At 39.2% G+C, this 17,245-nt stretch overlaps 1 protein-coding gene across 2 annotated transcripts; it reads left to right on the forward strand.

Annotated features, from left to right (window-relative positions):
• The first annotated feature begins 3,462 nt into the window (after positions 1-3,462).
• csf2rb (colony stimulating factor 2 receptor subunit beta) lies at positions 3,463-16,862 on the forward strand. Of its 2 annotated transcripts, none has more exons than XM_037792338.1 (16): positions 3,463-3,618; positions 6,053-6,141; positions 6,240-6,437; positions 7,507-7,624; positions 7,775-7,956; positions 8,083-8,237; positions 9,930-10,074; positions 10,327-10,459; positions 10,548-10,705; positions 11,496-11,629; positions 11,739-11,913; positions 12,506-12,602; positions 13,401-13,467; positions 13,594-13,673; positions 13,790-13,961; positions 15,305-16,862. In XM_037792338.1, exons 3-16 carry the CDS (start codon positions 6,332-6,334, stop codon positions 15,704-15,706), a joined length of 2,124 nt encoding a protein of 707 aa, XP_037648266.1. In that variant the 5' UTR covers positions 3,463-3,618; positions 6,053-6,141; positions 6,240-6,331; the 3' UTR covers positions 15,707-16,862. The 2 variants fall into 2 exon arrangements, with proteins under 2 accessions (XP_037648266.1, XP_037648268.1); XM_037792340.1 differs by having other exon boundaries at positions 6,330-6,437.
• Positions 16,863-17,245: the final 383 nt, after the last annotated feature.

Genomic DNA, 17,245 nt, shown 5'->3' on the forward strand with positions numbered 1-17,245 from the left:
ATTTTTAACTTCAGTGGATTTAATTTGAGATTCATTAAATGTAATCTAAATAAATATAATAAATATTGTGCGTGTTGTGCAGTTTTAGTTTGCAATTTTTGCATAATAGGGTGTTTCTTAAATTGATTTACACGATGAGCACTTTGTCTGGAATCTCGTAGGCTGCTGCAAACGTGCCATAAAGAGCTGGTATAGTTTGCTTGTGTAAGAGCATTAACAATCTAACCGATTGTATTTCTGGAGTTCAAGATATATAAACAAAAGTGGAAGATTTTCTTACATGCTTGAAATGTGTTTTATATATGTCCAGTGTGTATCTGATGCACTGTGGCAGGAAACACACTGTGGCTGTTGACATTTCATTTGGACATGATGGACTCTGGGACGGATGTTATTTACCGTTGGCTAAAACAGAGAGATAAAGCCAGTCAATCAGAAACCGATTTGAACCCCCGGAGACAGAGTTGCATAATTACACAACCCGAACCTCTGGCACTCACTGCTGGCTGTTTTTTGCTGTCCGTAGGAATTAAAGGCTTTGTTCACTCCAGACTAAGAACAAATCTTGTGAACAAATCTTGAAACAAACAAGCACATTTACTGTATGTGTTCCAACCCCTTTCTGTCATGCATCCATCTACAGCAGAGGTGTGAGCTTCAATACTAAACAGCAGTTGTAGTTTGATATCACTAGGTGGCACGATTGAGGCTGAAATGGCACCGCTACTAATAATGTGAGGGGAACAGATATGAATGAATAAATAATGGAGAAACAGCAAAACAAACAGAAGAAGAAGAAGAAGAAGAATGACCTAAGAAGTAACATACTTTGATGTACAGTATTATAGTTATGCGTTAAGTTACAGTCCGACTCCACTACTGGCACTATTCACTTCACTTTTATGAAGTTCATCAGCTCATGTCTTATCATTTTGCGCAGCACAAAGATGATTTATATAGCCTTTGTTTTTCAAAAAACCTTGTTCTGATATATTTCTTCCCATTGTTCGACCGTGCCCCGTTAAATGTCGCATCTTGACACAAACAAACCTCAAGTAGCTGATATGTACAGATCAGCAAGTTGATCGGCGAGTTCCTCATTTTTTCCGAGAACCAGAGGAACGTTTTTTTTTTCTTATTATTTTAGAAGGTCTCTAGAGAGAGAAACTATTCTAGTCTTCCCTACTTGTCTGGACCTATGCCAAACCCACTGTGAAGTGCTAATACTGGCAGCTCTCTAGCTGCAGTTGGTTGAATATCTGTTTGTCTTGCAATGAAAAATAATAACAACCTGTGCATGTTTAGAAAAAATACTGAACATTTCATTGTTTTCAACCCCTTGTGCACATGGCACATCTATTTTGATTCAATAAATAGTTTATTTATGACTGTTTCTTGCAGATTGCAACTCCACCTTACAGCTAATACTGTACACGGCAACGACCATTAGATTTCAAATCAAAGTGTAACATTGCAAATGTGCATCGCGTGGGCCACAGCAAAGTGACAGCAGCTGAAATGAGGAATTGGTCGTGCCGTATCTTCACTCATCATCAGCTTTTCTCAGGCCGGGGCGTTAAAAGATGTTTGTTAGCAGGAAGTCAGAGAGAAATAGAGAAAGGGTCAGCTTTTAATAACAAGTAGTACCAATAATGAAGCTGACTTTTTGATCAGAAACAATAAACAGCTTTATCTTTAGACTAAGATTTATTTCCGGTCATAAATATCTGATGCCGAGCATGCATGTTTCTGGCTTTTCCAACATGGTCTTAAAATGTCCTTTACATTTTTCATCTTTGTCACATTTATTTTGTTGTTTTATTTTCTTCCTCGTGACTTAAAAAGGCATCAAGCCAAGACTGCCATCAGACTGCGACGTGGCTCACGATCCTAGACAAGTAAACTTCTAGATCTGTCAAACAACATCGACACTTTAAAACCCGCGTTGAAATGACAAGTGTAACTGTAGCATAAATGTAACACAAACTGTAGCGTGCTGCTGTATAGTGTAAAGTCCATGTGGCAGAGCGGTGTGGAGACAATGAGCCTCAGTCTGTTAATGCTTCAGAGAAAGTGGATCTGAACGGCATGTGTGAGTCACAGTTCAGTTTCTAATGTGTTTTTGAGAAATTAATATTGATGGGAAAGTGAAAGGTGCTGCAAGTGTTGATGCGAAACTGAGTACATTTTGTGAAATGCAGTTTATTAAACTTTACTAAACTGGCCGAACAGGTGAAAAGAGAAGACTGTTTTTATTTGATTTATTCTATTGGTGTAAAGTGTAATTTCTAGTAAAAGTTAGTGATTGTGTTACCAACATGGATTGGTGGTTGAAGTGTTCTGACTCAATAGGACTTTTACACTAGAAAGCGTCCAATCAGAATGACTCAGTGTTGGAACAGGAAGCAGAGAAACAGCAGAGAGCTCCTACCCTTATTTAAAAATAACACTTACTAATGGTGTTACAACATTTGCATTAAAAATGTCTTATTAGCTATTATAATTGCAAATATAATTGCAACAACAACATTTAACTACTGCAATACATACGACTACTACAATAATATGGCCTAATCCAACCTAATATAGCCGAATCTAACTTAATCTAATCTAACATCATCTAATCTAGCCTAATCTAACCCAATCTAACCTAATCACTGCTTCAATTACAAGTGAATTGTACATTTTACTAACACATGGAGTTGTGAAACTCTGCCCCCTCAAAAAGAAGTGGGTGCACCACATGCCTCGGCACCTAATGATTTGAATTTGAATTGAAATATGACGATATGTTCACTCCACCCACAAGTTCTGTGGTGTCAAAGTTTGAGTGTTAAAGTCACGTGTAGGAAAATGGAAAGTAACAGTGTAAGTAAGACAGCAGTGGGGACAGCAGCTCTACACAATAATATAATATAAATGAATCCTGAATGTGATATCTAACAGACAGAGGTTGGTTTCAGCTGCTTGTGGCAGAGCTACATAAAGGAAATGTGCCGTTATCTCAAAGCATGCGGTCGATTAACCACACCATACTTGTATTCAGCTGGCAAATCTTCAGTAGGCCGTATATCATAAAAACAAAATCCTTTGTAACACCAGAGAGCAAAATTGGTTTGCTTTATTGCATGTAAACAGGAAATGTAAAAGTAACGTGAGAAAATATGAACGTTACTGGTCTGAGTGTGTTAAAACTGTTCAAACTTAGTGGGTTTCAACTCTATTTACTGTTAAAACTTCATATTAAGTGTTTGATATTGCTGTTTTTCCACCTTCTGTGCCAAATAGGGCCAAAAATATTCTAAAATATACACGTTTCTACATTTTAGGCTTCTAGATAACCTCAATACAGGGTATTACCACATCTGTCTTTGTGTCTCCAGAATAATTTCAGTTGTCAAATGAACTTTTCAGTGAACATGACATTAAGTGTCACAGTGGACAGAAAGGGGAAACTGAACTCGTCACAGAGGAAACTCCCACAGAGTTCTCGCCAGTGTTCGTGAGGAACCGGCTGACAAGAAGGAAGCAGCAGCAGCGGTGGTGGCAGACGGACAAAGGAAATCTTGAACGTCTTCAGAGATTTGTACTGGACGCAGAAGAAGTCTGGCGATGAAGGTTGTCTCATATTGCTCATATTTATTATACTTTGAATTCATGTTTCATTTCACAGCTTTTAAATTGTCTGAATGCTGCAAATGTCACTTAGGGGTATCGCAATATATACCGGTATTGATGAACTATGATATTTAAAATATATTTATATCATGTTAACAATACACATATGATAACATTGTATGAATAATCCAACACCTATTACACAGTTATGGTTACAGACTCTCTTTCCACCTCCTTACACTCGTACTTTGAGTGTAATTGATTTGCCTAAAAAGAGCCAAAGCGCACAATAAACAAAGTTAAAGATGAATTTCACTGAATTTTCGACAGATATCGCGCTAATACCGATATCGTGAATTCTTATGGCCACGATAATCGTGTAGTGAAAACATGATAATGTGACAGCCCTAATGATATGATATAAAAGAGTTCATGTGTAGTGATATTCATGTATGTTCAGCTCTCATTTGCCATAATTATATCAGGACTATAGGGATTCACCAATACCGATACCGGATCGGATATCGGGCCGATACTCAAACAGCTGGATCGGATATCTGTGACAATGGAGCCGATCTATTAAATTAAATTCTATGTTTATATACTATATACATTATGTACTGGAATTTTAATTCCTGTTTAAGTTTTGACCAATTTGTTGCTGCATTTACACCTGAATTGTAATTCCTGTTAATATTGAAGTTTTTTTTTGCCAATGGTGTACAACAACAAATAACAATTCACTAAATTTATATATTTTTTGCATATAAAAGAATGATCCAAGTCACTTCCACTCAGTGAGGCATACAGCTTATTAATCTAACACTGCTCAGGTCGGAAAAAGTTGGATCGGTGCATCCCTAATCCTGACACCATAATTCATCTGAAAGGATGAATTCAAAGGCAACTGGTCTTCATTCGAGCTGATGATAAAATGTGTCGAGTGACGACATGAAGTCCTACAGGTTGTCACCCTGTGACGCAGATCTGACTAGAATTACAGTAAACTTTCACAATCTGACAATAGTTTTGCAACGCTGGAAGAAATGTAGCAATGTAGCTATTTTGCGTACAAAAGCTTGTTATGTCATCCGAAGTCATTCATTTTCTAGTAACAGGATGTCTTCATGTGTTCTCAGGTGCTTTACGCGTGCCGTCACTTCTCCTTTCCATGCACGTTTTCCACCTATCTGCTTGTATTTGGGTTAATCTCGGTTGGCTTTCTTTGATCGCATCAGACCGATGCTTCTTCATGTCAGCATCACTGCTGAGTGACCTACTGCGCCATATTATTAGGTTTCAATGTCAGCAGCTCAGTTGAATTCCCACATTGTTCTCCTGTAGGGGCCATCCCTTTAAACCTGCTACTGTACACAGCAGCTATAGAAGTGGAGTCGGTTACGCCTGAGAGACCCTTCAAATTCCCCCTTTGGTTAACCATTGATCTACTGCGCTGAGATTATCACACTTCTACTTTAGTTTTCTCCTTTTTCATAAACATTGTTATATTTGCATATTATCTCTCCTTTCTTTAAATGCATATTTTATTATTGCTTTATTTTGAAGATATTCTAACTTTGAAAAGGGTTATACACAGACTAAGATTTTGCACAAGTAAAATTGTATTATTATTTGTGTGCCTGAGACCTACAGTAAAATGTATTAAAAATATTTAAAAATAATTGTAAGATAATATTTTTTTATTAGGAAGCTATATAATTGAAAAAAAAAGATGTTGGCAAATAAATAAGGAAACAAACCTGTCACTAAATGTGTCTTAAATACTTTTAATATTCAGTTTATCAATTACCATTCAGAATTGTAGAAGTTTTTGTTATTTTCTAAAAAGAAACATATAAAAGTTACAGTATATCTTTATATTATGATCATCAGAAGCTGATAAAGAATTTCAATGGGCTTTTTTTTGGTGAATTTCCAGCTGCAGGATGGATTTATATTCAGAAACTAAACAGTTGTTTCAAATAAATGAGCCACTTATGGGTGTTTTTGAGTACAGATAATCAACTTTTAAAGAAAAAATAAATACGACAACACAAAATAACAATAAAATGGACATTTATGACTAAATGGAAACAGAATTTGCATTATACTTCAGTAAAGTATAACATTTTAAAAAGATTATATCGGTCTCTGACAAAAGATTTAATGCTAAAACCATGTAGTAGTCCATAAAATGTGTGTGTTAATTATGTTTTATCAGCACTGCTAAGTCTTCCAAGTCTCCATTAACTGCATTTTCTTAGAGATGCTGCAGTTTTATTTCTCTAGAGAGTGATGATTGCCAGGCTGTATATATTAATATATTAAAGTAGAGTGGTAAAACCGCTCATCTGTGTCACCGGTATTTGGTATTTTTATTTATGTGTTGGTGAGTTTGGTCCCCAGTGAGAGCATGTGTATTGTTTTCTCTCAGGGCCTACTGTATCACATGTGAGAGAGGGAGATAAGACGCAGGCGGAGGTGGTGGTGACTTCCCACAACAAGCAGATTGTCAAAGCGGAAGTGAGTGCTTGCAGTGCGGTCATGACTCATTTCATCATTATTTCTAGTAAATGAACTAATTCTGTCTTTCTCTATCTGCCCTCTCATCTCATCTACAGACTTCTGGATGATGTGAACACACACAGTAAAGTTTCTAGAGAAGGACTCAGAAAAGAAGGGGCTCCTATATAGCCCTGTTTGTCCCCCAGGTATGATGCCTCTCTTGTGGCTTGTGTTCTGGTCAACGCTCCCTCCTCTGGTTCTCCTCTGTGGTTCAGATTGTTGTCTTGTCCATGAGAGCAGCAGCTCACACAACGGTACGTCTCCAAAGTATTCACCTCCTGGCACAATCAAAACTGTTTAGGAAGTAAATCCTTCAAAATTTGAATATTTCAGATTGTAAATCAGGTCATTGCTCAGTTAATTCTGTACGTATTGGGATGCTTTTTTGTACCGTTTGTGTGATACATCATATAAATATAAGGGATGGTTACAAAAGTGAAATTTACTCAAGTATTATACTTGAGTACAGTTTGAAAGTACTTGTGCTTTACTTGAATATTTCTATTGTCTACTACTTCACCACATTTCAGAGGGAAATATAGTACTTTTTACTCCACTACATTATTTTATCTGACAGTTTCTAGTTAAGTTAAGTTTTATTTTCTTATGAAACGTGAAAGAGTGTGTTGTAGGAATATTCCAACCTGTTTTCATTGCAAATCAACTTGTTTCAAGAATTTTCCAAAGTCAACCTTTTCATCATTCTAGTGCGGCAGCTTGCCTTAAATCTATCATGTTTCAAGATACAAACGCTCTTTTCTAGATCATTTTTTAAACAAATTGATTTAAATTAAAAAAAAGTTGAAGTATTCTTACTGGAGCAAAGGTTTTTAGGACAGATATATTGTTTTAAGATTGACATTTTTGAAGATTAAATTGCCCAAAACTAAAGTAGTAAACTACATCACACATTACGATATTAATAATCCTATAATAGCAGCCGATTTGATTGGCCATTAAATAGGTGTTATCTGTCGCTATAAGCACCATAGATGTGGGTCAATAGGGGCCTACTACACCCAATAGCAGGTTTTATCATCTATTCACATGGTAGATCATCGAAAGAAGGAATAAAAGAACACGCCTATTTAATAGCCTGATAACAGTAGAATTGGGTGCATGCCTACTTTAATTATGCTTTTACTTGAGTAAGAATTTGAATGCAGGACATCTACTTTTAATTGAGTATTTTACATTGTTGTATAACTACCTATACTTAAAGAATCTCAATACTTCCACCACAGGATATATTCCACACAAATCAATAGCAATTAAGAGTAATTTAGCACAATAATTGACTGGCGCGTCTTCCTCTCTACCCAGCGTCTTCATTGCTGAAATCCTTACAGTGCCACAACGACTACAAGTCCTACGTCCACTGCGAGTGGAGGGAACATGGAAACACATCGCTGCAGCTCTGGTTCAAGACAAGAAACAACAGGTAAGGACAAGAGAAGAGGAACAAAGAGGATGTTTGAGGGCCGGCTGGTTGTAGACACATATATATATATATAGGATATAGGGTTATGGGAATATGACATTTTGCCCCCAGCGTTTTCTGTCCCACAGCTCTGTGTCCATGTCCTTGCAGGAAGCAGTGTGTGCCTTATGGTGCTGAAGTACAAGATGCTAGTGAGCACAGGACCGTCCAGTGTAGATATGAAGCACAGGCATTTTCCATTGGCATCGAACACACGGTCTTCTTCCTCGAGAACAAGACACTGACCCTCTGCTCGTCCGTCCCACACAAGCCTCTGGATCTTTCTCAGCACCGTGAGTTTATCATCACTTTTACTGTGAAGAAATAAATTGTGCTAATGAGTGCAAAATTAAGGAATTAAGGACATAATGACATCTGTATCACTTGAACTGTTATCTATGTGTTTTGGTGTTGTCCAGTGAAAGCACGCCCACCAGAGAATCTGTCCACACAAGGCGCAGGTGATGGAGGCAGACGGCTCAGATGGTCCAGCCCTTACTCCTCCTCCTCCTCCCTGAACAAACACATCACGTATCAGCTCAGCTACAGGACACACACACAGGACACCTGGACGGTGAGCATCAATCATTTTCTACAGTACCTACTCTGCTGCCATGCTTTTGACCACGAGACACATTACAGTAGTGACAAATGTTGTTTTTGAAATCATGGCGTGGGTATTGAAAGGTCATAGAATGAAATGTCAAAAATAAGAGTTTAAATGTGATTTGTCTATTTTTAACTGGACAAAAGAGAAGTATTAACGTAAACTTGTGCAAATGCATTCCACATCACAATAAATGAGGTTTAAACAGCTTGCTGCTTTATATTTAGTGATGATATTAATGATAACAAAAGAAGTTATCTGTAAATCATATTGGAGATTTCCTCTTACAAGAAAACTGTAAAATAGCATCCATTGCTAGCAGCTCTGTGGGGCTGTAGCGTAGACTGTATATAAGAAGTGGACGTAGTCACCATGACGTCACCCATTGGTTTTTGGACTACCGTTTTGAAGCCTCGAGTTTGGCATTTTGGCCGTCGCCATCTTGGTGTTTCGAAGTACAACCAAACGCTGAATAAAACATTTTTAATGGCGAATAAAATGTCACAATTAACTTTCATGAACTGAAAACACACTGTGAAAGGGTTAAAGTTCTAAGACGAAAAAACACGGACAACTCCCAGACCGGACAACGCCGTGGTAGCGACCTGTCAATCACAAGGTAGCCACGCCCTAAAGCATACCCTGCTTTATGGTCTATTTGACTCTAAATGGGACCATAATTTACTAAATGAACATCATGCTGTATTGAAGAAGACTTGAAACTAGTGATTGAGACCACAAACTCATGTGAGAAGTAGGGTCATTTTCTCATAGACTTCTATACAATTTGACTTATTTTTGCAACCAGAGGAGTCGCCCCCTGATGGCTATTGGAAAGAATGCAAGTTTAAGGCACTTCAGCATTGGCTTCACTTTTCAGACCTGGAGGTTGCCCACTGGGCTGTAGTTAGAACAATAGTGTTTTGAGCTAAATAGTAATATCAGCATGCTAACACGGCATGTGTGTATAAAGAGAACTGGATACAGTGTTGGAGGTGGGCTCCCGTTCGTTCCTATGAGAGTTGCTCAGTGACTTATGAAGCAAAACATTTTTTACTTCCGAGTATAAAATTACCCAGATGTTCCAGCGATCTTCCACATCCATTAGGCCCATAGAGCAGGCGCAGTAGCATTTCTTTTAACCCCAGACCAAGGCTGGACCGAGGTGAGCTCATTCAAATAAACGGACGAAGGGAAATAACTCTGGTTTTGGCTATTTTTTCAACAAGTACCTAAGGGCTATTCAAGTGTTCGTACTGGGAAGTTGATTCACCTCAAAAAAAGTTATACTCTATATACTCTATATACTCTCTTATACTAAGTCTATGGTGAAAAGTGTTTTTGGGCCTAATGGCTTCAAAGCCCGACGCTCTTCCTGTGGGCTTGTAACACCCTCACAATGACAATGTTAACACGCTGATGTTTACCATGTTCACCATAACTTAAACTAACTGTTTGGCTAAAAACAAACAAACGTCTTGTAGACTTTAAGAAAGCTTGTAATCCTGTTATTTACAAGTGTACTTAAATTTATACATCACAACGAACTGAAGCGGAAACAAAAAAAAAAGTACTGTTCCAAACATTTCTGTGACCTTGAATTAAATATTCTGTAAACCAGAACTCACACACACATCTCTTTTCATTCTCTCTACACAGACTTGGAAGGTCACAAACACCAGTGTGATACTAGAGAAGCGATTGTTGCTTCCGGGTCGCAGGTATGAAGCCAGGGTGAGGGCCCGGGCCAGCGTGGGTCAGTGGAGCGACTGGAGTCCTGTGGTGACCTGGCACACTGAAAAAGGTGAGTCAAAGAATGCATTTAAAACCTAAATGCAATCCTGTATTGTGTACAAATTAGCTTCGACTCTGACTTTTCTGAGTAAAACCATTTGGCTCGGATATTTTATTCCAGATGGGTCTTTTCTTCTTATACAGACCCTCCTTATCTCCTTTCCTCACATATCTAATCTTCTCCCTCTGTCCATTTTTGTGGGAAAAGTCGGAAGCTTTGCAGCTGTTGATATCATCTCTCTCTCTCTCTCTCTGGCTCTAGACACTGGGCAGTTTCCCAGTTTGCATTGTGTGCTGGATGGAGAGAAAGAGGTGATGTGTAGCTGGGAGGTGAGCAGAGAGGTGGCTCACTTCATTACCTACCAGCTGGCATGTCGACGCAACCACACTGCGCCGTAAGTCGACAATACCACCTGGTTGAGGCTGCAAAATGCATTCAGTTATCATCCATTCATTCCTCTCCTTTTAACCCTTTGCCTGCAGGTCTGAGAGATGCTGTGTGAACCCGACAATCAGGTCTGACCTCAGCAGGGCCGTGCTGAGGTACAGCTGCTCGCTCACTGTCACAGATCCGGCTGCACATCTGCTCGTGGAGCTCCTAAGAGCACGCAACGTCAAGAGCTTTAAGGTCGACCAACACAGTGAGTGGATACTGGACAGAGGGCACAACATTATTGGAGAGATTGAGTGGAGTAGGGAGGGGGCTGTCGCTCTGAGCGGAGTGGGGAGGAGAGATTATGTGTCCTGCCAAATTAAAAACACACAATGGGGTGATAAAACTGCTGGAAGCTGTGCAGATACATGTTCACAGCTCTCAGCAGAGCAACTGGGATGTGATTCGATGCTCCCACCTAGTGTTTGAATGGCACTACTGCATCTGCTTATTACCAGGCAATAAGATACAATGGTTTGGGTTGGTTTTATTGTGTTATAAGACAACTTACACATAACACACTTGTTCAAATATTCACCAAAGGAAAAGACAAAAGACTCTTTCCATTTCATTAAAAAGGAAAAGTTTTTACACCTGTTTTTAAAAACTCTAACAGATTCAGAGTATCATGATGTTCTGCATCATTTGGATAATTGTGTTCATAAATATCCTACAATTTATAACCGAGTTGAAGTTATTTGAATTGAAGTTATTTCATGTGTTTCGAATACATAAAGGTATCTGTCCAATTCAATCGATTCAGCGTCCTCTAAAGCTCCTAAATTGACTGAAACTTCATCAAAACGGGAGTTGAAATATGGCCACTTGTGGTTAAAACGGCCTTTTTGAGTATTGAAAATGTCATAAATGGATTCAGCATCCTAAAAAACAAACAAAAGCACTCAGATGAGATGTTATTGAGGAAATTATGTTGTTGCAGCAGTAGAAAATATGAAAACAAAACATCATTGTATGCTACAAACTCTCTTGTTACACAGTTCGTCCCAACCCACCGTGGCAGGTAAAGGTGAGGCAGAAAGACAGCAACTGGATGGTGGAGTGGACTTCTCCGAGCACAGCTTCAAAACTCAGACTGTATTATCAGGTCTGCTATTACAGGACGCAGGATCAGGTGAGCTTTTATAAAAGTTTTTTTTTTTCCTGTGCAACTGTACACCTGTTGTGAAAAACCCTTGATGAAAAACCACATTTAATAGATTCTATATGCGTTCATTTTTCAGGCATCTTCTGTCCTGATGAACATTTCAGAGGGGTCCATGTCCCTGAGCATCCTGGGAGCCTCTCTGGCCCCGTCCCAGCGCTACCAGGTCAAGGTCAGGTCGCTGGTGGTCCCTGACAACTACAGGGGAATCCCCTCTGAGTGGACCGATCCTGTGGACTGGACCACACATGAGGGTACTTTACAGTAGCAGCATGCACACAAATACAGGCAGTGCCAAAACATTACACATGTGCATGTCCATTTATACTTATGGGAAATATGTTTTATTATTTATTGTTTGTCCAGTTTACTCAAAGGTAAACAACATGGACCAAAAAAGAAACCCATCATAATACATATCATTTTATGTAGACAAATATATTAAAAAAAAATATATATCCACAGACCTTTTAGGAAAATGCAGAATAAAAGTATGGCTTTTCCTGAAAACAATTATTAGGATTGTGAATTAATTATTTTAAATATTTGGGCAGGTCCAAAATTAATGTTTTGTTCATCTCCGTGGAAAATATCTGACGTTTGGTTCTTACTTCTAACAAGGCTTGTGAGCCAATAGTGAAAAGACATTGGTATCATATGGTATCTCTGTGTCAGTTAATGTGGAAAAAAACGGATATATGTCTGGAGATTGTTTGGAGATTGATTTACAATGACTTGTTGTGAAGTGAAGGCAATGGAACAGGGAGGGAGAATGTGACATCTAGTGGCTGAATGTTATCAATGTTATCAATAGCACCTTTAATTCTGTTTTCTGTCCCCCGACAGCCACCTGGTCCCTAACCACCCTGATCTATTTCACCATCAGTGTGTTTGTGGCCGCAGTCTTCCTCACACTCTACTGCACCGTCCCAGCTTGTCAAAGGTACTTTATTTATTGTAATACTGTATTTGTGCTTCTTTCTTTCTCTTTGAACTTGAGATAACCTGAACACTTCCTGTTAAATAAATTGTAACTACAGCCGAGAGTAGAGTACATGCACATTCACAACATAGTCTATTTAAAAGGGGCATATCGTGCTCATTTTCAGGTTCATATTTGTGTATTGGGTTTCTACTAGAACATGTTTACATGCTTTAATGTTAAAAAAAAACATTATTTTTCTCATATTGTCTGTCTGAATATACCTGTATTCACCCTCTGTCTGAAATGCTCCGTTTTAGTGCCTGTCTCTTTAAGACTCCCTCCCTTTTTTGGGCAGAGAGCCCAGTCTGCTCTGATTAGCTTGTGAGAAAAATATGGTGGTTGTACATACTGTATGTAGTTCTCAAGCAGTGGGCGGAGAAACTCAGATGGGGGGGGCGGTATTTTCTAATGAGCCTGCATGTGACATAAGAAGGGGAGCCAATTCTGAATGGTTTGTTGAATCACATGTTTTTTGATCTAGACAGCCCACAAAGCCCTATTTCACAGTTTGTGGGTTGCACTCCAGATACCCAAATGTATGTGCACAAGCACTGGAAAAGTGACTTTTTCATGATATGTCCCCCAGGTTTAAGCAATACCTCACATTACTTTGCACCTACAGATGTTTCCATTATGGAAATATATCACTTTGTAAAACATGAAAGTAGCACAAATGCCATATAAAGTTTAATAAATGACAGGATGTTTCATTTTTAATAAACCTCTCTTATCGTACGGAATATTTTGAACAAACAGGAGGGCAGTTCTGTGGGTGGACTCGGTTCCTTCTCCAGGCAAAAGCAAAATCCTGTCTGAGATCAAGGTGAGACTTGATAATTCTGCTTCTGTTTGGTTGAATTATTTCCATTACTGGTATGTCATGAAATCTGCATGTGTGTGATTGTATTTTAAAATGTGTAAATCATGGTGTATTTTTTTTGTAATACAGTCTTCCACCGGCTGGACCCTCATGCAGAGTGAGAGCACAACCATCTGCAAAGTGCTGCGTTTGGACAGCGTGTCAACATGGTAATGCGTTTTACACTCATTTACAGACATAATAACAACATGTTCTTCTATCATGGGAGAAAAGATGGACAATGTGCCATAATGATTCTCCGCTCTCTCTCTCTCTATCCCTGCAGCTCCTCAGACGCTTTGCTATGGCCAACCAAGGACACTGAAAAAAAGCGTCTGGATCATCTGGAGCAGGACGAGGGCTGCTGGAAGTGTGATAACCTGCCCTCCCCTGCTGAGAAGGTTAATGACTCTGACACATCCTCCATGAGCTTCAGCGGGCCGTACATCTTCTGTCAGGTCGGTTACTCACAATCAGTGTCATTTGTCAGGTCTCAAGGTGCTGAGAATTTCTCAAGCACACTGTGTAAATCAAAAATGGCATTCAAACTTGAAATAAAACTGCTGAAACACTGTCTAATATACATAATGTATTCCTAAAATTGCAACAAATATGTGATTTTAATTCTCTGCCTTTAATGCAATCTGCCCGAAACTGCAGATGAACACTAGACTTAAAAGGAATAGATTGACATTTTGGGAAAAGCAGAAAACGTATTTGCGTACGTGCCCACAGTTAGCTAAATGTGTTGTTATTGAGCCCTTATCTGTGAGATAAGATTCCTTCTTCTGGTCCGATAGCAGTGGGCTGTGTACTTTTTCTTGACCAGGTGCCATAGTAGGAAGTCCATGTTCCAGGACAAGTAATAGTGCTGCACGTAACACTCAAAAAACTATAATGTGACATTTTTACCATAGACTGTATTTTGGAAGTGGTCGCAGTTTGCGTGATGTCACCCATTGGTTTGTGGACTGCAATTTTGAAGCCTCAATTTCGGCATTTTAGCCATCGCCATCTTGGTTTTTGGCCGTCGTCATCTTGATTTTTTGCAACCAGAAGTGACACGAGAGGGTGGAGCTAAAATGTCAGAATTAACTTTCATGAACTGAAAACACACTGTGAAAGGACTAAAAGTTGTAAGGCGAAAAAACAGATGTGTAGCGATTTGTCAATCACAAGGTAGCCACACCCTGAAGCATCCCCTGCTTTATGGTCTATTTGACTCTAAATGGGAGCATAATTTACTAAATGAACATCATGCGATTGAGACCATAAATTCATGTTTACAATGTTTAATGAGGTAATAAATCAAGTGAGAAGTAGGTTCATTTTCTCATAGACGTCTATATGATCAGACTTCTTTTTGCAACCAGAGGAGTCGCCCCCTGCTGGCTATTAGAAAGAATGCAAGTTTAAGGCACTTCGGCATTGGCTTCACTTTTCAGATCCAGAGGTTACCCAATGGTTTTTACATATCGCACAAATTAAACAATCAAGATATATTGTGTTAATTTGTGAGGTTCAGAGGGGTTGTCACCTTTGGACAGAGCCAGGCTAGCTGTTTCCCCCTTTTTCCAGTCTTTATGCTAAGCTAAGCTAACCGGCTGCTCACTGTGGTATCAATCCTCTCATCTAGCTCTCGGCAAGAAAGCGGAAAATGATAAACTATTTTGCACACTGAATTATAGCAGTTTATAAATTAGCAAATGACAATCAGCAAGCTAAGGTTATCAAAGAAATATTATATATTAGTTTGCAGTCAATATGTGTCACACTGAACAGCATTGTTTCTATCCGACAGTCATCAGAGTCAAAGTCAGCGGATGTCAACTGTGAAAAGAAAGAGAGAGAACAAGAAACCCCATCAGGCGACTCTGCGTCTCCTTCCCCGGTGAATTTCGCCCTGTTCGGGGAAGGTTACGTGTGTCTGCCCAGCCGCAACATCTCCAGGTCCACACAGGATCTGGTATCTCACAGCGACGCCAACACAAACACACACAGGCACGACAGCGCCGAGCCGGACCAACAGTGTCCAGATAAGATGGACATGCAGCAGCCAGGCCTCAGCGAGCCAACCAGCAGCCCCCAACCTCCGGCCTACACCTCAGGACCTTTCACTTCCTGGCCTCAAGGGGGCACCACAGAGGCCTCGGGGTACTGCCACCTCCCTGCAGCTTTCATGACAACAGCAAACAAACTGTAGGAGGACCTATAAGGCTTTCTCTGCAATTATAACAATTAATCAATCAGTGATTTATTGGGTTTTTTATAAGCTTTACACTTTATTTTAAGCTAGGTACGCTTCAATGTGAAAAAATGTGTATTAATAAATGTTTTTTTTACACATTAGAAAGGAACCATTTTGCTTGGATCTATGTCTTATCTGACCTCTAACATCAGGTTGGATGTCTGACCAATAGATGGCAGTGGTGAGCTTAGCCTGTGGTGCAATGCAAGTAAGCCTAAGGGATGGACTTTTACTATGGCAAACAAACTATTTCTGTCTTTTTTTGGAAACTTCCTCACACATTCCAGGTTAGAATGAAATAACATGAGCGCCTTGCAATCTAAAATAATACAATACAACAAGCCTTGCTTCAGATTGTTGCATTTTATGGTCAGAGAGTTTCTCAGTTTCTCCAGAAAACAAAGATCATTTACTTCCTTGTGTGTGTATTTTCCCCAAGCAAGCATGTTATGGTGTTACTCACAGAATGGTACATGTCTAACCACAGATTCTTAAGAACCGTGTTGAAATGTTGTCATTTTTTTATTACTTCCTTAAATGCCCTGTCCCTCTCACGTACAGCTGAGGTAAGAAGCAGAATTATGCCAACTGCATTTCATGGGAAAAGTGTGTAAGTTTAACTGCCATGTTCACTGCGGTCATGTATGCATGTTTGCACAATGGTGTGAGTTAGGACCTTGTTGTCAATGTTGAAGCCTACGTGTTGCTGAATGTGTGATATACAGTATGTTATCTATACGCCGATGTGCCGATACTGCCATGTTGTGTGGCACCAGCGATGTCACTGTGTGCAAGTTTTTAGTTAACAAACTGCCATTTTTTCAGGTGTTACTTACAGTATAGGCTTAATTTGAGGTCAGTAATTGATGAAAGATGAGTAATCTGAGTTTGAAATGTTTGCTATACACTTTTGTATTGTGATAATTTAAACTTGTAAAATGTGTGTCTGTGTTTTAAAAATGGATTACACATGTCTTCTCACCACAAACACATAGACCCAGACTTAAAACTACACTCAGTTGCCAGTTTATTAGGTACACACAGCAAAAACAAACAGTTTGATACAACTGTCCTGCAATAAATCATGCCTTCATGAAGGTGTTGAATTGTATTGTGTTCAGTGGTTCTCAAACTTTTTCTGTCATTCATATAATGAAATGTCTCTTTGATAAGGAAATGTGTATAAAGGGGGTTTCAATGAAACTAAAGCAATAAACAACATAAAGCCTGCTGGCAAGAGGTTATCGTTAGGCAAGAACAAACTCTTGCACGAACAGCACTAAGATCTGCCCTGAAGCAGGTGGAAAGATGTTCTTTAATGTTCACTCAAGTTTCAGAAAAAACACCCTCAATCAGAAAAACAAAAGACAGCAAAGGAGTTTCAAAACAGCCTAAAGACCAGAGTTTCTGGCTGATAATATCTGCTGAAACGAGGCCTGCATTAAGTGGAGAAAGGATCAGAGTGTCCTGGGTGTTTGTTTCTCCACCTCTATT

The sequence above is a fragment of the Sebastes umbrosus genome, chromosome 14 (assembly GCF_015220745.1).
Source record: "Sebastes umbrosus isolate fSebUmb1 chromosome 14, fSebUmb1.pri, whole genome shotgun sequence".
In the NCBI taxonomy this organism is placed as follows: Eukaryota; Metazoa; Chordata; class Actinopteri; order Perciformes; family Sebastidae; genus Sebastes; species Sebastes umbrosus.